The sequence below is a fragment of the Amia ocellicauda genome, chromosome 20 (genome assembly GCF_036373705.1).
Source record: "Amia ocellicauda isolate fAmiCal2 chromosome 20, fAmiCal2.hap1, whole genome shotgun sequence".
Lineage (NCBI taxonomy): Eukaryota > Metazoa > Chordata > Actinopteri > Amiiformes > Amiidae > Amia > Amia ocellicauda.
The window spans coordinates 17,111,623-17,134,335 of NC_089869.1; the positions used below are offsets into that span (position 1 = coordinate 17,111,623).

Sequence of the window (22,713 nt, forward strand, 5' to 3'; positions counted from 1 at the left end):
CAAAATGTGCAATATTTGGCTGTAGCAGAAGGCAGTTTGTTCACCGAAGGGCTGGAGAGCGGTACACGAATGAGTGTCTGCAGGCAACAGTGAAGCATGGTGGAGGTTCCTTGCAGGTTTGGGGCTGCATTTCTGCAAATGGAGTTGGGGATTTGGTCAGAATGAATGGAGAGAGAAGCAACTGAGGCTGCCTAACTAAATGTGGTTAGTTCTTCAAGATGTTTGGGCCGACCTACCTGCCGAGTTCCTTCAAAAACTGTGTGCACCTAGAAGAATTGATGCTGTTTTGAAGGCAAAGGGTGGTCACCCCAAATATGGATTTGATTTAGATTTTTCTTCTGTTCACTCACTTTGCATTTGGTTAATTGATAAATATAATCTATTAACATGTCTAGTTTTGAAAGCATTCTTATCCATATGTCCAGAGGGATGATTCAGCAATTTCTTTAAATAATTAAATAAATAAACGTAAAATAACCCCACACTGGGTCAATTTGCCAATACAGTAAATAAAAATAAATGTTAGGTATTGATGATTTTAAGGAGCTATATGCTTATTTTTACGTTTCAGAGTTTCAAAGCTGCGGAACATTTTAAAAGCCGGAACTACCGGTACGTTTCTCTCTGGTTGCGGGGAACCAAAACAAAGGTGCACACGAACCCGGAAGGCTGGTGCGTCTCATTGTGCAAATCCAGTGCAGCGCCGGACTGTGATGTCTGCAGAGATGGAGGAAGGACCTGAGGGCTGCAGGTAAATAAGGAAGCACGTCTCTGATTCACCACTTGGTTATTGGACTGTCGCACACCCAAAAATGCCGGACTACAGCGGACTGATGCATATAAATACAATTCCTTGAACTGCTTTTGTTTGTCATACAATTGTCCTATAACGATGCTGATGATAGCAACGTATGCTGCGATGTAACACACAAAAGTCATAAGAAAGCTTGTTTGTCATGTTTTTTTGGTCACTTTTGAACAATTTAAATAATATATTTGTCGTGAATCAATTCAAGGCGTGCACTGTCTATGCTTATTAATAGCATCATATGCTCCAGGTCACCCAAAACTATCGTATTGTGATTGAATGAATGCTGTATAATATTAACCAGTACTTGCAATATGTTTAGTGTTTTTAAATATTACACAATTTTAAATAATTAAATATGTATGATGACATTCTCTGCGCTAGTATAATTAAATAAAATCTGCAATGCAACTGTGGCCGTATATAACGCTACTTTATACACGTACCTAGGGACTTTCAGGTTGTGATGACCCTGAATCCCTTTATCCTCTATGCCAGCATATACTCTATATTTTGGCATTAGGTATAAAGTTGATTTAATGTCAAATGATTAGTACAAATCCCACCTATGTATACCCTAGAACCAATGAGGTGTCCAGCCCTCCCCTCAATATAGCAAACCACAAAGGATTAAGCCTCGTGTTTTGTACTAAAGATGGGGATCAGCTGATCCAAAAATGATGCTTAGATAACCGCATAAAATATCCTGCTCATAAGCCCCACAGAATCTCCAGTCCAATCAAATACAGGGTCTTAAAAATGCCAGTCATTCCTGATCTTTTCACATTGGCCCTAGTGTTTTTGACCCTTTGATACTGGGCTTTGCTGCTCAGGCTCTCAGCCATAAGACTGTAAGGCACTGCAACTGAACTGTGTTTGTATGAGTCATGTTGGACTGCTGGTGGGTAACTTGTTCTCACTCCCTTTATTTGTAGGGTGATGTCAGTGTGTTTACAGGGCCTCCTAGCTGTTGTTAAGAGTTACACTGGAAAAGCAAATCCCTTAATCTCCTCCAGCTACCAGTCCACTCTGTTTTAAACAGGCATGCTTCATTTGCTACCATATTCATCCCAATATAAATGTAGCAGTTCCTCACTGCTTATGGCTCATAATGTAGAACAATTTAATCTTAATAAATGGGACATTACAGCAATTTTTTTTTTGTCTGATATTGAAGGCCAAGGTTGCAGATAGAATGGAGGCCATTCTAATGACAATGCAAATGATACATTGTGCTCTAAACATTCAATTAAAGTCACCTTTTAAAATGGTTGCAACCAAACTCACATGAGGCTCAGTAAATGTAATGCATTCCACAGAGCCTTATTTCCTTGTATCATGTGATGTGTTGCAGTACCCTTGTTTCTTAGATTAAGCATTTCCAACCATTGTTTTATGAATTTGTACTTTCTCCAGGTATCAACTCTTGGACTTGCCATGGGAGGATGTGCTGGTCACTCACATATTTTGTTATCTTCCACTGCGCCACCTAGTTAACCTGCAGAGAGTTAGCAAGCAGTTCCAGGCCCTCATTCAGGTCTATTTGGCCAATTGTCGTACATTTGACCTCTCTCAGGTAACGTGTGTGTGTGTGTATATATAGTGAGGGAAAAAAGTATTTGATCCCCTGCTGATTTTGTACGTTTGCCCACTGACAAAGAAATGATCAGTCTATAATTTTAATGGTAGGTGTATTTTAACAGTGAGAGACAGAATAACATGCAAATAAATTTAAAACTTTTTTGAAATGCATTTTTTTTTTTTTTGTTGTTGTTAATGAGTGAAATAAGTATTTGATCCCTTCGACTTAGTACTTGGTGGCAAAACCCTTGTTGGCAATCACAGAGGTCAGACGTTTCTTGTAGTTGGCCACCAGGTTTGCACACATCTCAGGAGGGATTTTGTCCCACTCCTCTTTGCAGATCCTCTCCAAGTCATTAAGGTTTCGAGGCTGATGTTTGGCAACTTGATCCTTCAGCTCCCTCCACAGATTTTCTATGGGATTAAGGTCTGGAGACTGGCTAGGCCACTCCAGGACCTTAATGTGCTTCTTCTTGAGCCACTCCTTTGTTGCCTTGGCTGTGTGTTTTGGGTCATTGTCATGCTGGAATACCCATCCACGACCCATTTTTAATGCCCTGGCTGAGGGAAGGAGGTTCTCACCCAAGATTTGACGGTACATGGCCCCGTCCATCGTCCCTTTGATGCGGTGCAGTTGTCCTGTCCCCTTAGCAGAAAAACACCCCCAAAGCATAATGTTTCCACCTCCATGTTTGATGGTGGGGATGGTGTTCTTGGGGTCATTCCTCCTCCTCCAAACACGGCGAGTTGAGTTGATGCCAAAGAGCTCGATTTTGGTCTCATCTGACCACAACACTTTCACCCAGTTCTCCTCTGAATCATTCAGATGTTCATTGGCAAACTTCAGACGGGCCTGTACATGAGCTTTCTTGAGCAGGGGGACCTTGTGGGCGCTGCAGGATTTCAGTCCTTCACGGCGTAGTGTGTTACCAATTGTTTTCTTGGTGACTATGGTCCCAGCTGCCTTGAGATCATTAACAAGATCCTCCCGTGTAGTTCTGGGCTGATTCCTCACCGTTCTCATGATCATTGAAACTCCACGAGGTGAGATCTTGCATGGAGCCCCAGACCGAGGGAGACTGACAGTTATTTTGTGTTTCATCCATTTGTGAATAATCGCACCAACTGTTGTCACCTTCTCACCAAGCTGCTTGGCGATGGTCTTGTAGCCCATTCCAGCCTTGTGTAGGTCTACAATCTTGTCCCTGACATCCTTGGTCAGCTCTTTGGTCTTGGCCATGGTGGAGAGTTTGGAAACTGATTGATTGATTGTTCTGTGGACAGGTGTCTTTTATACAGGTAACGAGCTGAGATTAGGAGAGTCCCTTTAAGAGAGTGCTCCTTATCTCAGCTCGTTACCTGTATAAAAGACACCTGGGAGCCAGAAATCTTGCTGATTGATAGGGGATCAAATACTTATTTCCCTCATTAACATGCAAATCAATGTATAACTTTTTTGAAATGTGTTTTTCTGGATTTGTTTGTTGTTATTTTGTCTCTCACTATTAAAATACACCTACCATTAAAATTATAGACTGATCATTTCTTCACTCACTCTCACTATATATATGTAATTTTGTTTTTATATTATGGGAAATAAGGGGGGGGAGACCAGTAACAAACTAATTCTATACGCTATCGTTACACAATACGATTGTATGTCACAGATTGTTATTGGTTTATGAAGAGAGAGTATTTTACTATTAAACTTTTTTCTTACAAATTAAATATCCTATCAATATAATCTTGTTATTTTCTGCACCTGGCGCTTGCAGGTTGGACCTTACATATCAAAAGAGGCATTCTGCACTATTCTTAAAGACAACAAAGTTCTTCAGAACCTGGCGCTCCAGAACTGCTCCGATTGGGTGACGGATAAGGAACTGCTCCCTGTGATTGGTCAGAATCAGCACTTGCTACGGGTTGATATGAAAAGCTGTGTCCGGCTGAGCCGCCACTCCCTCGTGGCGGTTTCCCTCAGCTGTGCCCACTTGCAGCACCTAGGCCTGGCTCACTGCGAGTGGGTGGACAGTCTTTCTCTGCGCAGCCTGGCGGACCACTGCAGGGGCCTGCAGTCCATAGACCTGACGGCATGTCGCCAGCTCAAAGATGATGCTATCTGCTATCTGGCCAAGAAATGTCCAGATATGAAGTCCCTGTCCGTTGCGGTCAATGCCAACATCACTGATGTTTCTGTGGAGGAGGTGGCAAAGAACTGCCGTGAGCTGGCAGAGCTGGACCTCACGGGCTGTCTTCGGGTTAGGAATGAGTCCATCAGGTACTTGATGACCAGAAGCTGCAAGTTCTGTAGTTTTCACCCTGATGATCTCTCTGTGCATATTCTTTTAATAAGCTTTAATTTTTGCTAGAACTAATAAAGGGGTTTAAACATAACCAAGGAGCTTCATACCCCGAGGAACTGGATTGAAAAATACAATATTAATTTGTGGTAATACCGAGTGATGAATATGCAAAAGAGTACCAGGCTATCAAATGTTATTCAATCTAATTAATATTGAGTGTCCTAGTTCCTGCTGCATCTTGCATTACTAATACTTTGGAAATGCTTCAAAGTCCTCTTGCTGCTTTACCATATCTTTAAGAATGAAGATTAGTTTACAAAATCCTGACAGCTGACAGTGGTTTACATTTGTCACATTCTACACAATAATTGAAGTATTTACTGCAGTTTAACTACAATATTTTGCTTCGATCAATGATTCATCAGAAGTGGTGATAGGACTCAATGAATTACAGACCCTAGTTACTGACCGTAGTCTATCTGATGGGAGTATCTTAACGGTGAACTTTTGTGGTCTGTTTTCAGGACTGTTGCAGAGTACTGCACGAAGCTTCGGTCACTGAAGGTGAATCACTGCCACAATGTAACCGAGTCCAGTTTAGGCCTCTTGCGCAAGAGGAACGTGGAAATAGATGTGGAACCCCCCCTACAGAGAGCTCTGGTTTTACTGCAGGATGTTGTTGGATTTGCTCCTTTCATCAACCTGCAAATCTAGGCAGAGATCCATAGCACCTTTCTGCTTTTAAGTCTTCAGACGTTTAAGGTATGTGAGACCCTATACAAGCCCAGCTGTACTGTACCTGGTATGGAGTTGATGCGATTTTCTAGGGAACCAGCGGCAAGGCCTCTTCTCATTTTCTCAGTTAGGAATTTATTTGTATCAGTTTCATTTTCAACTTTAAGTTCTATTATGACACTACCAAAAACAATGTTTCTGTATTTATTTAGATTACAGAGTATAACACTAGGTATTTTATACATTACTATGTTGCTACTCAACAACAATATGTATATTTAGTATAAAAGACAATTGCATTGTGTTTACATAAATACCACAGATAAAAACTAAATTGAGAATACAAAATGAACATTTACAAAATCATTGTAAGCATATTCAGCCATAAACGGAGGGTCATATGCAACACATGGAGTTAGTAATGGTAATATAACAGTGCACCGTATTTGCAACTAAATCTGAAACCTAAAATGAATGTACAGCTGTTGCTGAAAAAAGCACTTTTGTCTAATCTGTGAGGCACAGAGCAGAACAATGGCAAGCATACATATAGTTACAACAAAGAACTGCAACCGTTTTGTTCTATTTCATATTTTACGAAAATGAAAAGCATGTTGTAGCTCAATACGTGCTGAATCCCTGGTATGTTACCAGTGTGTATATTTAAATTGAAATGATTGGAAGTAATGGAGTTTATTTATATTTGTGTATATATAAACAAGATTAATGTTTTATGTTATAGCAGTCAATTGCCATTGAACACTTATAAACAAATTCCAGTATTAATCAAAGCGATGAAAATAACTATCTAGGCCTATATCAAACTAACGACTGATTCATGCAGCATGAATGAAAATGATGTGCACTTTGATGTACAGTTATTAAATTGTGCTGATCTCTTCAGCCCACAGCATTGGTAAAACCTACAAGGTAATTTTGGTTACTGAGATTCAAAACTATAAATATACAGTGTCAAGTTATATGAAAAAGCATGAACAGGCAACCCATGAAAATAAAAATACAATAAAATGAAAGCACTTGAATTAACTAAAACATAAATATATATTAAAGATTTGCTTTAATTGTGCTATCACTGAAGGAGCACCGGATCTGTTATGGATTTCATGAGACTGAATTATCAGTAGGTCAATCGAATCCTTAAGAACAGTGTTAAGGTAAACAACACTCACTTTGATTGTGCCTATTTAATAGCTGCCAACTACTAATGTGTAGATCTGGGAAATGCAGTGATTTTGCTGGCATTTGAGTGCACACACCAGAGCTATAGGGTACGAGACCTGAAAACCTATAGCCCTGCCTTCCAACCGTGACATGCACAATCCTTTAAATAAGCAGTTAACACTCAAAATCTATAATCTTATTACTCTTAATATAAAAATAGAGACAACACATTGTCTGATTTTAAAAGACGTGTGCATGTCTGCATTAAAAGGCATGTCCTTCCCTGAAAATGGACCCCCAGTGAGTAATTCAGAGTATTACACACTTTGGACTTTTCAGTTGCTAATAACGGCCTTCAAGTGTGTCCAAAACTTCTACTCAGTAGAAATGTATCAGTAGGAAACCACAAACTTCGATCAAATCACCAAAATACCAAAATGAGATGATCGACTGTGAAATAATGATTAGAAAAGGTATATCGAAATTATAGCTTTAACTGTAAAAATTCTTTACCCCAGAAAGGACAGCTATTAAACAAGATTAATACTGTAGTGGGGACATCTAGTGGTTAATAATCACAATTACAGTTTTTTTTTGTTTTTTTAAATCTACAACCTTCAGTGCAAAAGAGAAGAGGAACAAATTTGAACTGTAAAACAGAATTAAAACCATTTTGCTTTACGAGTAGAAATATAATCTGTATGTACTGTACCTCCTACTAAAAACATCCCCCATGACAACTGATTTTAGTAAAAATGGTAAAATTGCCAAAAAAAAAAAAAATGATCTGAGTAAACCTGCCCCAGATCTGCCTAGTGGAGGACAGGGAGAAAATGTAGGAGTTTCGTTCTGGACTCGGGGGGGGGGGCAAAGAAAAACACACAGAGCTGAACACCACTCAACGAAAACAGGCTGCTGCTCATGACCGGTGGCCCACCACAAAAGCAGCTGCCGTTCTCTCCAGTACCCCAGACGAAGTGCACACTGTCTGTGGGAGAGCAGGCCGGCCGTGGTGAAGGTGCCGTCAATGGAATCGATATTTCCTTGCCGGCTTGAGGCTGATGTAGGTTTTCTTCATTTCCTCGCTCTCTTCCTTCTTGACCTGCTGGTATCGCTCCCCCTTGGTGCTCACCACTTGGCTGCCAAGGTATCGAACCATCTTCTTTGGCGCCTGGAGACGGGAGTAAAGAGTTGGTTAGGCAGGGGACCGCAGATCAAAGTCCAGCTGAACCTCAGTGCTCAACTGCATGTGTTTACAATTAGAAAAGCACACTGATTTTGAAGGTTAAATACGATGGGTAACAAAGTCTATGCCAGCTAACATAACACACACAAGTACTGTAAGAAAGAAAATTAATGTTGGAATTCCTTCAGTAAAGTCACTAATTGACATGTAGATTTAATAATATACTTTACACCACTTTTACTGCCCTGCCTTGATTGACAGCTTGAAGTTTGAAAATTCAATCCTGATAACATTCTAGATTTTATATCTCTCTCCTCTGAAAGGGACGTCTTTCAGTGTGCGTTTTCTTGACAGAAACTTGCTTACCTCCTTAGGTGTAACTGGCCTGTGAATTTTCTTATCTTCTTCACTGTCCACTAACATGTATCTAAAAGAAAATCATTTATGAAAAAATAAGTTAAATCAGCCTGTGAACTCATCTAAGGTCAAAAATGTATTTCCTATCCTTAGCCATTTCAGTCTCTCCATTTTTAAGAGTTGCAGGGGGAAAGTTAGTATATGCCAGTTGGTGTTTCTTAAATACAACAATAATGTAAAATACTATATAGCTCAATTAAATAACCTTCAAGATTCAAACTTTGTGGCCAGTAAAAATACTTGAACCTATACTCACTTCTCAAGAATGCTTGCTTTCAGCTTTTCATCTGGTTGTGCAGGTGAGGTTTTCCCATGGTTAACCTGAAAAAGGAGACCAAAATATATAATTGATATCACTGTTCCTCTGCAAGGATTTAGCCATTCCTTCTAAGGCATTTAACAGGAATGTTCTATTTTTGTCTTTGCATTTCTAATGTGTTTTCTGTTTGCTCACAGGTTTTCTGATGCCCTGTAAGAGGATCAATTTCCAAGATGAAAAAAACCCAGTGTGTGCTGGCACATCAGTGGAGCGTTCTTCCACAAGATACTTGCACAATAATATTGTGAAACATGTTGAGCATTTATTGTTATGTCAATTTCTTTCAATATATCAAGTTCTGTGAAAATAGCGGTTAGATGTAATTCTGAAGAGTAATATTAGACTAAAAGAAATGGGTGCATTCAAAATAAGTTGGTGGGAAGTTCTCGTATTAAAAATAAAATAAATAGTTTCATACCTCATCCCACAAATAATTTGCAACTGTGAGTGCAGCTTTGCCAGCTTGTGTTTTGTTTTTAAAGGGCAATCACACCTAAACCACAGTTCACATATGCATGAATAGGATAATTTAGGAGCAAAACCATGACGGCTTTCCCTGTCATGTCGAATGAGACATCTGAAAGAGTTACACATATTATATACAAATTTACACTGGAATGTGCAATGCTATCCTGTGAATTAAACTGTTGTAAACGGCATTGATTTATGACGGGGAACTTCCAGAAACAGTTTACTCAGGTTAAAAGCTAAGACAAAGAGGTAATATATAAAATGAACAACACTTAAAGGCAAACCATTAAGCATAAACCTCCTGTATATTTAAATAAACTAACAATATGATTTGGATTATATATGTCCCAATATATATTATATACTGATTGACAAGTCCAGTATTTTGACATTCACGTAACATCCACCTGGTTATAGAACAGTTTTTCACTGATGTGAAGATACCCGTTTTCAAGCAATTGCCAATCTTTCAATAAGTATGTTCAACATATGCCTGATGTTGAATCTTGCAGCTATATGAGACTGTTTCAATGCCACAGTGCCCGTTTTAATACATAACTGGCTGACTAGCAAAAACAGTAACCGCAATAATGTAGTAGTCCAAAAAGAAACCTCAGCTACAAGGGTTGATTTACATTTTTTAGTGCGCTGCTGTCTGCACACTTTGAATTCACTTTTGTAACTTCACTTCCAAGCTGAAAGTCGGCCACCGCCTTCCTATTTATGTTCTCCAGCTTTTAACAACATGCATGACATGATCCTCGAGGGAATGAACCGAGGCCATTCGCTGCGTTTTCTCCTGGACACTGCATGTTTTTGAAAGTTCAACTTGTGCAAAGTTTACAGATAAAGTGGCCCTGTTGCAGCTACTTGAAACGTTTTTTGTTGCTTGACATTTTTTTCCTGCATAATTTCTTTTGTATTATGTATTAAACATCTGCTTTTATTGCATTAGTGCTGGGCTAAGGAAATGGGAACAATAATACTGATAGTGCTTGTACTTTTGCCTCTATGTTTGGCTTCATACACACTATTTGCACTCCTTGCAGAGTTTAGTACCTGTTATAACTGAAAGAGGTGTGAATATTGAGATCACTTTGGCAATATTAACTCAATCTTAAAATGCCCAATCTGAAGCTTAATGACAATTTTTTATCATCGGACATCATAAAGTTTTTAATTTTACAGTTTACAATTGTGCACAATCAAACATGTTTTTAAGATCTATAGAAAATAGTTTTAACGGGAAAAACACTGATTTGCATGACTTAAATGTGTATATTTAAGTATGTACATACACGTTTTAGAATATATAGTTGTGTAGTTTGTGTATTCTGCAATAGAAAACTCAACTGGCTGTACAAGGGATATTTCTAAACATGATGTTGGTGCTTTAAACTATACACGTGTAATAAGTGTGCCGATAATGAGGAGTTGTTTTGGAACGTGTGAAAAGGTCTTAGTGCAGCAAAACATAATTGATGAAACTCCTCTCAAAACAGCCCTCCTCCCTCCACACAAACTCACAGGCTTGTAATTACAATAATGAAGTGACAAAATAAACATGTCTATTCTTGAAAGTATGTCAGGAAGCATATGATTTTTGCCTTTTAGCTACACAAAGGAATAAGTAGTGTTTCCCTTCCTCTGGCACTTAATAAAGTTGGTAAAATACCACAACATTAGAACATAGTACTGGTCTTTTTTCTGAAGAATCTGATTTTCCAGCATTCAATCCCAGTTCAACACGCACATGGCTGGTGGGTTTCGGACTCGTGCCTGTGTGCTGTACCTTGAGAGGAGGGGTCTGGCTGAGCTGCAGGTCTCCCTCTACGATGAGCCGCACGGCCTCCTCCATGTCCCACTTGGCTATGGAGAGCGCGCTATTGGCTTCAGTCACGCTGCACTTCGGGAACATCTCCAGGAGCAGCTGCACCTTACTGTCTCCATCGTTCGTAACTTCCTAAACGCACAGCATTCGAACACATTAACGGTCTGCGCTGGCGCCCGCTTCTCAAGAGTATCGCATCCTACACCGCAGGCTGTTTACCATTTTGACACACATACATGGACACAGCGATCGGGGAGGTGAGGTAGTTTCCTTCTTATTTTAGGAGTTTGTTAGATTAATGACAGAGTACCCCTGTTTAAAATAACACTATCATTTACCTTGGCCGTGGCTCCCTCTAGCTGCACCGAGAAGTCCTGCTTCTTGCTCAATGCCCCCCCAGCGCTGGCAGCACTAGTGTCCGAGGAGGAGGAGGCCCCTCCTGCAGGTTTTGGGGCGCTGTTTTCTTGAGATAAAGAAGAAAAAAATATATTTTCTCAAAGCACAACAGTGTTAAGAGCCTGCCACCATCGGTTGAATTTGTTTAAGGAAAAGATTGAACTCCTACAAACAAACTTAAGTAATTATTTTTATTAATTGGCCTTGAAACAGCCCTTAACAGCTGTACACTTAACTGCATTTCCTTCTTTTAATTAGTGTTCCCCTCATTTAGTAGAAAAAATAACACCATTCTATAGATATGCTGGATCATGTAAGCAACAAGACACTCTGCAGAATAAGCACTTTTCAAAGAACCCAAAGCAATCATAGGGAACAGCATTACATACGTTTTGTTCAAATTTCTTACAGGCCATTAATGGTCGAACAGTAAAGCGGTTCACTACCTGTGTTCCGGGCTGTGGCTAGTCTTGCTGCCAGGTTAAACATCATCTCACACACTTCGACACTACGACAAGAAAGACGTCATACTGTTATTAAATGTGCATAAATCCTCCCTCTTCCTTCCTGTTGAAAATAAACAGCATGAGATACCAGACAAAGGTGTCTTGCAGAAGATTGTGAGCTCTTGCACTGGTTTCTGGTTACGATACAGGACATGGCATAAGCTGAGGGCAAGAGTCCCCACTGGTTGTTTCTGGCAGCTCAGGTACCTCAAGGTCCCTATTTTTAATTCAGGAGATATTAACATGAACTCAAGTAATAGGCTATAAAAGAGAGAATTTCTTGTGGAATCCACAGCCATCAAATGAAGAAGAAGGAAAAAAAAACAGAACACAAAGAGATTATTATGTCTTCTGAAACCAAAATAGCTTTAGTATCTCTAAAAACAAACCTAAACAAAAGATGACATTGTCTGCAAGGCAGCTGCTTCTGTTTTTATGTAAAGAAAACAAGATCATGCTTCTATTTTCTTTCAACAGAGACTCTCAGATGTGTTCCTTGGGAGCACATCCATCAGCGGCTACAGAACAATAATTAGTGTCTCCGAATCCATACAAGCCCAACCACATACACAACACACAGTGGCAAATCTCCATTGTTTAATAGGAAGTTGGAGCCATATCTGAATGATCTTCACGCTGTCTGGCCTAAATCCTTCCCTTGGGTAAATAAAAAGTAGGCCATTCCTAATATTTAATGGAACAGACTTGAAAGTAAATAGTGTTAAGCTGTTAAGCTTGCATGGACATGATTAATTAAAAAATTACAAACAGACCATGGTTTCCATAATCAGGATTTGTTGTAGCCCGATTCCGAGAAGAGCGTTGATGATTTAAAAGAGGTTTCTTACCTATCGATTTCAGCACAGCCAGGAATGTAGGCTTCCAACATTTCTACAAACACCTCCACGTCAAAGTTCTCCTCCACGCTCTCCTGTGACCCCAGGTCTTCCAGCACGCCAGTGATGTACGAGAGGATGACTTCGTCCAGCGTACTGCGGGGGGCACATTTTATTACACTAAACTGGGAAAATGTGTGATGCGCTCCTGTCCTTTTACACTTACCTAGCATTGGCATTGGATACAGAGGACAGAAAAGTTATATTTATGAAGTACATACTGTATTAAAACACTGCATATTTCAGTTTTTCATTGTTAAGCACAGCTCATGCTGGTGGATGAACACACATGCAGTGGGTTTGTCCTCAGTAATGAAGTGACGCTTGCAGCACCAGACACTTACCTTAGGTCGGGGTTAGGGATGTGCAATCGGATAAACTCATACAAGGCATCTTGAATTATTTTATTGTGTTCCATTATGTTCCAAAGACCTGGAAATAAAAATAAACAAATAAATACATGCCTCTTTCTGGTTTAATGGATTTATCTGCTAGCCTTTTTCATTTGAATGTTCTAAGCTTTGTATACATGTGCAGTAAATGCGGTACCATGGACCTAAGCAGTCCCTCAACTCAGCTTATTACTGACAATTTTTGATCAATTAAATTACTTGCTGCTTCTACCGACTATGCCTGCGAGGGCTTTTTCACTACTGTTTTGCTCTGTATAGTTACTATCTCCTTATATGAGACTAATTTCTTGGCAGACTTAAGTAATACTGTATCAGTGTGAAATGATGACTCTATTGACTTCAGTGTTCGAAAAATGAAAAACAGTTTCAACTCAAATTACATAATGTAAGACAGGAGCCCTGGTATTCCTCTGTGGATATGTACTTGTGCTATAATGTTGCTATTTTAACTTTCCATCCATTTACACTGTAAAATACATCCTTACACTGTCAGTGTTTTACCTCATAGCCAATCAATAACTTTAAAGATCAGCATTTCGGTTGAATGGGTTCTAGTGTCTTACATTTTCCTAAATATTTTCTTACCCGAGGTTTGAAATCTGTATGTGCATTTGTTTGTATACATTATTAGTTATAAAGGTTAGACCAATATGTCTTTCTACCTGGGTAAAGTTTGCATAAGCTGCCTTTAGTTAGTACTCTCTGGCACAGGTTGTCCATTTTAAATAAATATCAATGTGTTTCATAAGACAAAAACATCATGTGGGGAACTTTCCCCCCAAAAATAACTATTACCAGAGCAGAGCAGACTGTCCCCAAGGTTTGCAATACCACTCTTAATGCTCAGGAAGAATATTAAGAAGCAACTAAGAATATTTGACACCAAATTGAACATTTAAATAGACAAAGGTTAAGTAAACGCTATTCTTAAGGACTGTTTATATACAGTGCCTATAGAAAGTCCACACCCCTTTGAACTTTGAAGTGCCTCAGTTTCATGTATTTTAATGAGGATTTGCTTGTGTGTGAAAAGAATACAAAAATACAAAGCTGAAATATCATAATTAGACAAATCTCCACCCCCATGATTTAATACTGATTTAATACAAAAATATGTCAAAAGTTCAGACATGTGTAGACCTTTGTATAGGCACTGTAGATGCATATATGCAGAAGTGTGCCTCATGTAGTTCAAATGAAGAACGGTATTGTAATATATACATACACACACATACAGATATAACACGATTCCCTCTGCACAAATACACCGACACATGTATCCCACAGATCGCTACACTGTCTCCGGTCTAGAAGGTTCTGCGTCTTGCTGCCGCGGCTGCGCTGCAGATGCGTGATCCTGCTCTTATTATTTGCCTGTTTGTTGCCAGATTGCAACATGTGAGCAACGTACCTTTCATCCAAGAGCAGGCGTTACATAAACCCAAATCGCGAACAAATACAATGCGTGCAGTCAATGTGTCCCCAGCAGCAGAGACACTGTTTACAAGACAGCTCCAGCCCGCGTCACCCAGGTTTAAAACGTCTGACGTCACTTCCCAGGCAAGCCTGCGCACATCCCACGCCGCTGTCCAAGTCGTGCACACGGGGGGTGACGCCCTCTAGTGGTGACACGCTTGTGAGGCGACTGCATTATTATTATTATTATTATTATTATTATTATTATTATTATTATTATTATTATTATTATTATTATTGCACAGCGTTCTGCTATTGGCATCTCTGAAGAAATGCACTTTGAATCCTACTGGCCATCCAGGTGGTGCTGTGTCCACCGGGCAATGTTTAATGACTATATTGTGAACCCTTAAGAGAAATGCATGCATGCATGTATGTATGTATGTATGTATGTATGTAAGTTTCGTATATGTAGCCCAAAAGCTGTGGGAGGAGTTAGTGACTGTAAAAATGTAATATAATAATCTTGCAGGTGAACAGTGGCCTACTCTGCATGTTTTCACATTACAAAATGTGAGTTAGTAAACTGTGGCTGTACTCTACATTAACATACAAGACCTCAGCCTGGTGAATGAAGCCCCATCAAAAGAAACAAAGAACTGGCTGCGTTGTTTTAACAATTTTCCCATTCAAATATTTATGATGGCCTGGATGCTCATACCGATAAGACGGGCAGGGTATCATTTTCGTGCTGTGTTGTGTGACACAGACGGATACAAATACGGCTGATAAAGGCAGATTAGATTTTAGACTTGGATTTCATAGATTTGAGATCTGGATCTTGGATCATTTTCTCGTTATGGATCAGCTTACGTTGATGTGTGTTTGAGGACTGTTTGCCAAGATAGAGGAACTGGCTGATTGAATCCGCCACTGCTTTGGGTAATTGCAAATTCTGTGTTGATTGTTTATTTACAACTGCTTAATGTTGCACGTGTATTGCCACCTTTTAATACACTCAACTCTATGAAGGTCTTTGCTATAATGGAAGTAAAGGGGATATACGGCAGTCCCTACAATGATTGTTTTTTGTCAGTAGCAGTGTATAAGTGAAGTACCTGAGATTTTTTCTGTTCCAGTCTATCATATGATGATGACAATGTAAAATGTACAGGAATAGAAACCTTTTTGATTTTGGAGCAAGACTGTTTCTACATAAATCGGCTGAAAAGTGGTGCATTCATCCAAACAAGTTGATTCTGTGGCATTGGTAAATTAAGGATATTAAATTGGGAATTTGAAAATCAGGCTTGGCAGAGCTCTGATCCACTTTTTTCCCTTTCACATTGAGCGTGCTCACTGTCAGTTCCTCTCGTGGCTTAGTCCTTCCAATACAAGTTTGTCAGTCATGGTCTAATTAACAAAGTCTCCTTAGCAATGGAATTAGACCTGTAAGATTCCAACAGGTGCCAGGTTTTTTTTTATAGAATAAACCGTGGCTTTTAAATTAAGCTGGCCAGACAGGTGAAGAGAAGAAAAGACAGTGTTCAGCAGCTACATGCTCTCTTCTCATCAATTGGGGGGGATTTGAATTGCACACTTTCACACTTTTTCCATCTAGTCGACCTCATTGACAGAGCACTCAATATCATTAAGACCTGGCAGGAGAAATGCTGGTTTGGTAGGTCAGAAGAAGAAAAAAAAATCTTTAGACCGCTGCCGTGTCATAATGCTCAGTGTTCTGCTTTTCTCTGAGAAATGAAGGGGACCTCAACTAGGGTTTTGATGTTTGTAGGATTTAAATGTTCCACTATATCATGTTTATCAAATTGTGAGTTGAAGTGATGCCTTCAACTTTTGTTTAGTCTAGTTCCTTTGGGCTTCTGGTTGTCCTTTGCTAGGCATGGGCAGATTGAAAGGGTGCATATTATTACGATAGGAGGAATGTAATTGTTACTTATTGATATCCTCATTTTTTTTTGCTCTTATGTGATGCTTTACCTTCAGCCATTGTCTCCTGAAAGAATCCGGGGTGACGAATGTTGCTTGGCTATTATAACCAGAAGAACAAGTTTCAGCTTGGCTGGATTTAAGTCTGAAACAGGTCAAGCTACAAGGGGTCTCTGTAAGACACTCAGAGGGAGAAACCTAATCCAGGCATATCTTACATTTAATGTGCATTAGCATTACAAAGTGCACAAGTTGTTACTTCTCCACATACGCTGGATTTAAGTATTCTGAGCTTCTGATCCTTCCTGTTCCTGTGAAAATATGTCTTCTTATACATAGGTAGACTTTGGACTACAGTGCCTCGTTTACGCAAGCACTCTCGGGCCAAGATGGGGCAGCTCTCTGGCGTGACGATGCAGATCGGCTTGCTTGGCTCGCAGAGAAATGACACTTTTTGTTATTCTTTCCAAAATGCTTCATTGTAGTTTGAAGAGTAATCATTATCAAAAATATGAATAATATCACTAATACAACTAATTGAAAACCATTTACTATTGAGAGCCAGTTGTAAACACGACTCTTAAATATTGTAGCTATGGTCCTTCAATGTTGGTGTTTTAATGGTAAGAAATATATTTAAATTATATATTGCTATTGCCAGTGCTCTTAATCCCAACTTATAAAAGTTTCTTAAAACATTCGTTTGTTGAAGGTGGGGTTTGAACCCTAGACATGACCCAAGTGTCTTGCTCTAAAAAAGTACAAGACACTAATGTACTGTGCTGTAATACACTAAGCAGTGCATTGTAATTGTACTATAAACTGTAGGCCTACTTCACAGTTTCACATTGTACTGTAATACACTAGGCCTATATTGTAGTACTTTAATATACTGCTGCTCTGTGATGGATATGTAATAAAGGTCTGGTGTACTATTATTAGATATTATTATTATTATTATTATTATTACATATTATTATTATTATTATTATTATTATTATTAGAGGTTCAATTCTTTCCATCCAGGTCTTCTTAAAGGAGTGCCCTAGTTTAATTAAAGCAGCTACCTTGGATACAGCTGTTTACACCTGTTTATAACCCCACCAGGTGGATGGGGGGTGCTTGTGGGGTGCAGCAATAATACTAAATAGCAAATATGTATTGCTATTATTATCATCATCATTTGTGCTAGTAAATATGTATTGTAAAAGGCACAGCATGACTCCCTTCACTTATTACTCTTACTACAGATTTGTAACTGCAAACGATACGTATTATTTTGAATGTACTTATCAGACGTCCTTAACCCGGGCAAGTTACAGTTGAAACAAAATACACACTTTTCACGATGAATCATCCAGCTACAATATAGCCGGTTATAATTGACTATTCTCAGTCATGGCGTGTATGGACGCATTTATTAAACCTGTCCTTAATGTTTTAGAGGGAAACCCAGATCTGCTGTATTAATGTATGCATTCATTTATCTTGTAAATGGACACGTTAACTGAATCGTGTTCCTTCACACTGACGGTCTGTGCGGATTGTCTGATGTCCTCCTGTGTCTCAGTCAAACGACGTGTCCTCGGACGCTCCGCCAGTGGAAACAGGGTATTAGAGCATTTCTAAACAGTAAAAGAGGTACAAATCAAATGCAAAAAAAAACGAAATTCCCCCAGGATTTCACCCATACAAATGCTGCCCCCCAGACACTTAAAAATGGGGGAAAATAACCCAATCAGGGTTGAGGCATGGGTCTCCCTGCAGGAATGAACCTCATCTGGGTGCGCAGAGAACAAACGTGCGCACAGACAAAATACCCGCAAAACCCCGCCTACCGCCAAAAGCATGGGTTCAATGAGCCTCATCATCCACCCACTACCTGCGCTTCACTGCTGTGTGTTGGCCCAACCCGGGTGCCAGTCGTATGCATGAAACGTATCAAGAAATAGCGACATATAGGTGCAACACAATCACAAGGTAAAGTATTATACGACGTTACATTTGAGGGAGACGGCGTTCACGGCCACTTCTGGATCTAAACGACATCCAGCGTCGTGCTGTGCCTTCATAGTGTCATGAGAAGAAACTACACGGTGTTTATTAAAGTTGTGTGGGTCCAACGGGGAGGCCATCTTGGAGATAAAGAAATGGATGAAACCCCCCCCCCCCCCTTCCCAAGAAATCCAACAATTACGAAATTCGAACATAGTCGAATATGTGGCTTATTGAAAAACACGCCAAACCCGGGAAAAAGTAATGGCAGATACATATATAGTGCTACTTTTATGCTAGTGAAACGTGTTAGGCCTGTTGCATTTTCCCTCGATGAACATTTTACATTTATCCAACTGCAAACTGTAACATTGAAGCTGAACCATTGCTGCAACTGTTATCTGTTATTTGTGATGCATCTTCAAGCTTTGTGTCAATATGATGGTCAACTACTGTACTTACTGGTATTGTTGACTGGTATTCTTCTTATTGTTCAGCTGCTACTGGTCCTGATCTTCACCTAAAGGGCTTTGAGTGGCACATTCCGATCAAATCAGACAAGGTAGGATTTTCTGCTGCTGTGGTTTGTTAGTGGGTTGAATGTATCTTGCTGTGTTGCAAAGTGCAGAGATGACACATGCATGGTGCAACTTTAGATGTGTTCTCAATGTCCTACACTACGACACAGTGTAACAAATTGCAATGGTTTCTCAGATGCTTTTCTCTAGGGATGTATGTACACTCACCTAAAGGATTATTAGGAACACCTGTTCAATTTCTCATTAATGCAATGATCCAACCAACCAATCACATGGCAGTTGCTTCAATGCATTTAGGGGTGTGGTCCTGGTCAAGACAATCTCCTGAACTCCAAACTGAATGTCTGAATGGGAAAGAAAGGTGACTTAAGCAATTTTGAGCGTGGCATGGTTGTTGGTGCCAGACGGGCCGGTCTGAGTATTTCACAATCTGCTCAGTTACTGGGATTTTCACGCACAACCATTTCTAGGGTTTACAAAGAATGGTGTGAAAAGGGAAAACCATCCAGTATGCGGCAGTCCTGTGGGCGAAAATGCCTTGTTGATGCTAGAGGTCAGAGGAGAATGGGCCGACTGATTCAAGCTGATAGAAGAGCAACTTTGACTGAAATAACCACTCGTTACAACCGAGGTATGCAGCAAAGCATTTGTGAAGCCACAACACGTACAACCTTGAGGCGGATGGGCTACAACAGCAGAAGACCCCACCGGGTACCACTCATCTCCACTACAAATAGGAAAAAGAGGCTACAATTTGCACAAGCTCACCAAAATTGGACAGTTGAAGACTGGAAAAATGTTGCCTGGTCTGATGAGTCTCGATTTCTGTTGAGACATTCAGATGGTAGAGTCAGAATTTGGCGTAAACAGAATGAGAACATGGATCCATCATGCCTTGTTACCACTGTGCAGGCTGGTGGTGGTGGTGTAATGGTGTGGGGGATGTTTTCTTGGCACACTTTAGGCCCCTGAGTGCCAATTGGGCATCGTTTAAATGCCACGGCCTACCTGAGCATTGTTTCTGACCATGTGCATCCCTTTATGACCACCATGTACCCATCCTCTGATGGCTACTTCCAGCAGGATAATGCACCATGTCACAAAGGTCGAATCATTTCAAATTGGTTTCTTGAACATGACAATGAGTTCACTGTACTAAACTGGCCCCCACAGTCACCAGATCTCAACCCAATAGAGCATCTTTGAGATGTGGTGGAACGGGAGCTTCGTGCCCTGGATGTGCATCCCACAAATCTCCATCAACTGCAAGATGCTATCCTATCAATATGGGCCAACATTTCTAAAGAATGCTTTCAGCACCTTGTTGAATCAATGCCACGTAGAATTAAGGCAGTTCTGAAGGCGAAAGGGGGTCAAACACAGTATTAATATGGTGTTCCTAATAATCATTTAGGTGAGTGTATGTAAGAGGGAGGCCTATGCATGCCTAGGGATGACTGGTTAACTGGTCAGCCTACAGCATCATTTTTGATTCCGCTTGAATATAAGTTTTATTTGATACCTTTTCAGAATATGGTTCACGTGTATTTATTATTAGAGGCATTTTATCCACTTTCCTTTATGTATGTTGTCATGTCATGATGTTCACAGTGCCGGTTGAATAGATGCCACAGGCAGTAAGATTAGGTTGTGTGGATGTGAAACATGTGACAAGGGATTTCCAAATCCTGCCACTAGGAGGTGCCACTTCAGCCATAGCAGATAGAAAGCTGTCCAAAGTGCACTCTGGTCTTGGGGAGAGACTTAAAGGGAATTTCATGTTCTCTATTCTCTTGATTTTTCACTTATTTGGGTCTGGGATGTGTTGTCAGTTAGTTTTGTGTGGATTTGCCTTCCTTGAAGTCTCTTGTTGTGCCCCTCCTCTTCATCTTCCTCTTCCTTTTTTAGTACAACATTTTTTACAGACATGTCCATACTGTTGTGTGGTTCTGAGCACATCCACACACCCTTGAAAACTGGCCCATGTGAGGGCACTTTAAATGTCCACACTGAGGAAGATATGATGACACATTGACGGAGTAATCTGCTGACTGACTAGGGATTGCATGTGTTTCTACCCAGTGCGTTGTGCTGCATCTGCACTGATGTGTTATGATTCGGGCAGAGTGTGAAGTACAAAGTCCATACTAAAACTAACCCCCCCTAATCTAATTTAATTATTCAGTTTATCCCAAAGTGTTTACCTGTGCAACAATAATACATTCTACACTGCATGAGTTAGAAGGCCAGGCCAACCATATGCAGATGTTTTAAGTTGTGTGCTTAATATTGAATTGCTGTTGTATTATGTTTGTAATTCCTGTTCATTTGAATACCCCAGGGTTAAGTACCTTTGTGGTTACTGTGTGTTCACATGTTGCCTTTCATAGTAGGCTTGCAAAGTGAACACTAGATGTCAGCCTTGAGATATACTGCAGTTTTTACAAGCCTTAATTTCTCCATGTTTTCTGGATCTCTGTACAGAGCAATGATATGCACAAGTGTAATAAAGGGGTAATAAAAGACAGCTGAGATTGCTTCTTTAAAAAAACATAATAAACAAATCAAACTAAAAGGAGTGCAGCAATACATAAAAGTGGAAATAAGTTAGAAATAATTACTTCTCTTATTTTAAAATAGAGTATTTATCTAGTATTTAGGCTTCATTTAAAATTCTTGAATATTCACACTATACTGTATCAAATGAGGGTTACTCTTCCTTCTACAATTTATCTTTAATTACTGCAATATATATATATATATATATATATATATATATATATATATATATATATATATATATGTGTGTGTGTGTGTGTGTGTGTGTGTGTGTGTGTGTATACATATATGTATACTGATTAAATAACAAAAAGCAAAACAAAAACAGGCTTATTGCTTAGGCTGAAATAATACATTTCCCCTGTTTCAGCATGCTAAAAATATAAGATTAAGCTGAGATTTATTGTAAAGAATCTGAGCATTGACTATTCACAAGCCGGGGCACTTTTGCAACATCTGTTTGTCAGTTTTGTCCTCAGATTTACTATGTTTTTGTACACCACAATGCACAGAATATGTAGGAATGCATTATACATTTTTTTCCTGCATTAGACGCTGTCACTGGTAAGCAAGACTTCACTTTTGCAACTTTGGCAGACAGTACAGTCTTGCTTCAAGTCTTCTTCTATGCCATTACAAACACAAGAGATCTATTTTCCACTTCATGGCACTGTGTGCCCCATCTGCCAGTGTGACGGAGACCAGGAACTCAAGGTGTACCTACAGAGATTTTAATACTAAGACTGCTGGGAATCAAATCCCGCTGTGCAAATTGTGATGGTATGAAGTGACTTTCTTAAAAAAATGTTAAACTAGACTCTTTTGAGTCTTAAAATGAAAAACATTTTAATATTACATACAAATACAGTATATGAACTAAGACATGAGTAAGACATGATCTGCCTCGTCTAAACCCGTGTTGACTATCTCCAAGAATATGGTTTTCATTAAGATTCTCCTCTATTCTCTGTCTAATCATTTTTTCCAATATTTTACAGGTGATGCAGGTGAGACTGAATGGTCTGTAATTTCCTGGCTCAGTTTTGTCCCCTTTCTTGTGGATTGGTATGACATTTGCTGTGTTCCAGTCAGTTGGCTCATCCCCTGTTCTAAGTGTCATTTGGAATATTTGAGTTAGTGGCCTATAAATAATTTCCCTCATTTCTTTAAGTACTGTTGGAAATATCCCATCTGGCCCAGGTGATTTGTT

General features: G+C 39.6%; 2 protein-coding genes across 3 annotated transcripts; one reads left to right on the forward strand and one right to left on the reverse strand.

Annotated features, from left to right (window-relative positions):
* Nucleotides 1–644: 644 nt before the first annotated feature.
* Nucleotides 645–10,690, forward strand: fbxl15 (F-box and leucine-rich repeat protein 15). Its single transcript, XM_066693838.1, has 5 exons — nt 645–751; nt 2,225–2,384; nt 4,165–4,667; nt 5,217–5,454; nt 8,669–10,690. The coding sequence occupies exons 1-4, from the start codon at nt 714–716 to the stop codon at nt 5,404–5,406; spliced, it is 891 nt and encodes a 296-aa protein (XP_066549935.1). The 5' UTR covers nt 645–713; the 3' UTR covers nt 5,407–5,454; nt 8,669–10,690.
* Nucleotides 5,618–14,578, reverse strand: cuedc2 (CUE domain containing 2). Of its 2 annotated transcripts, XM_066693839.1 has the most exons (9): nt 14,456–14,578; nt 12,976–13,063; nt 12,584–12,727; nt 11,676–11,737; nt 11,172–11,296; nt 10,795–10,965; nt 8,469–8,533; nt 8,162–8,222; nt 5,618–7,780 (listed from the first exon to the last, which is right to left on the reverse strand). In XM_066693839.1, the coding sequence occupies exons 1-9, from the start codon at nt 14,460–14,462 to the stop codon at nt 7,634–7,636; spliced, it is 870 nt and encodes a 289-aa protein (XP_066549936.1). In that variant the 5' UTR covers nt 14,463–14,578; the 3' UTR covers nt 5,618–7,633. The 2 variants fall into 2 exon arrangements, with proteins under 2 accessions (XP_066549936.1, XP_066549937.1); XM_066693840.1 differs by lacking the exon at nt 10,795–10,965.
* Between the last annotated feature and the right edge of the window lie 8,135 nt (nt 14,579–22,713).

Excerpts from the sequence above, each read along its gene's own strand:
- fbxl15 (XM_066693838.1), top strand. The coding sequence starts at position 714 with ATGTCTGCAGAGATGGAGGAAGGACCTGAGGGCTGCAG. Across the intron at positions 752-2,224 it reads GAAGGACCTGAGGGCTGCAG|GTATCAACTCTTGGACTTGC; the intron begins GTAAATAAGGAA and ends TACTTTCTCCAG. Across the intron at positions 4,668-5,216 it reads GTTAGGAATGAGTCCATCAG|GACTGTTGCAGAGTACTGCA; the intron begins GTACTTGATGAC and ends GTCTGTTTTCAG.
- cuedc2 (XM_066693839.1), bottom strand. Across the intron at positions 10,966-11,171 it reads TAGAGGGAGCCACGGCCAAG|GAAGTTACGAACGATGGAGA; the intron begins GTAAATGATAGT and ends CTGTGCGTTTAG. Across the intron at positions 8,223-8,468 it reads AAAGCAAGCATTCTTGAGAA|ATACATGTTAGTGGACAGTG; the intron begins GTGAGTATAGGT and ends ATTTTCTTTTAG.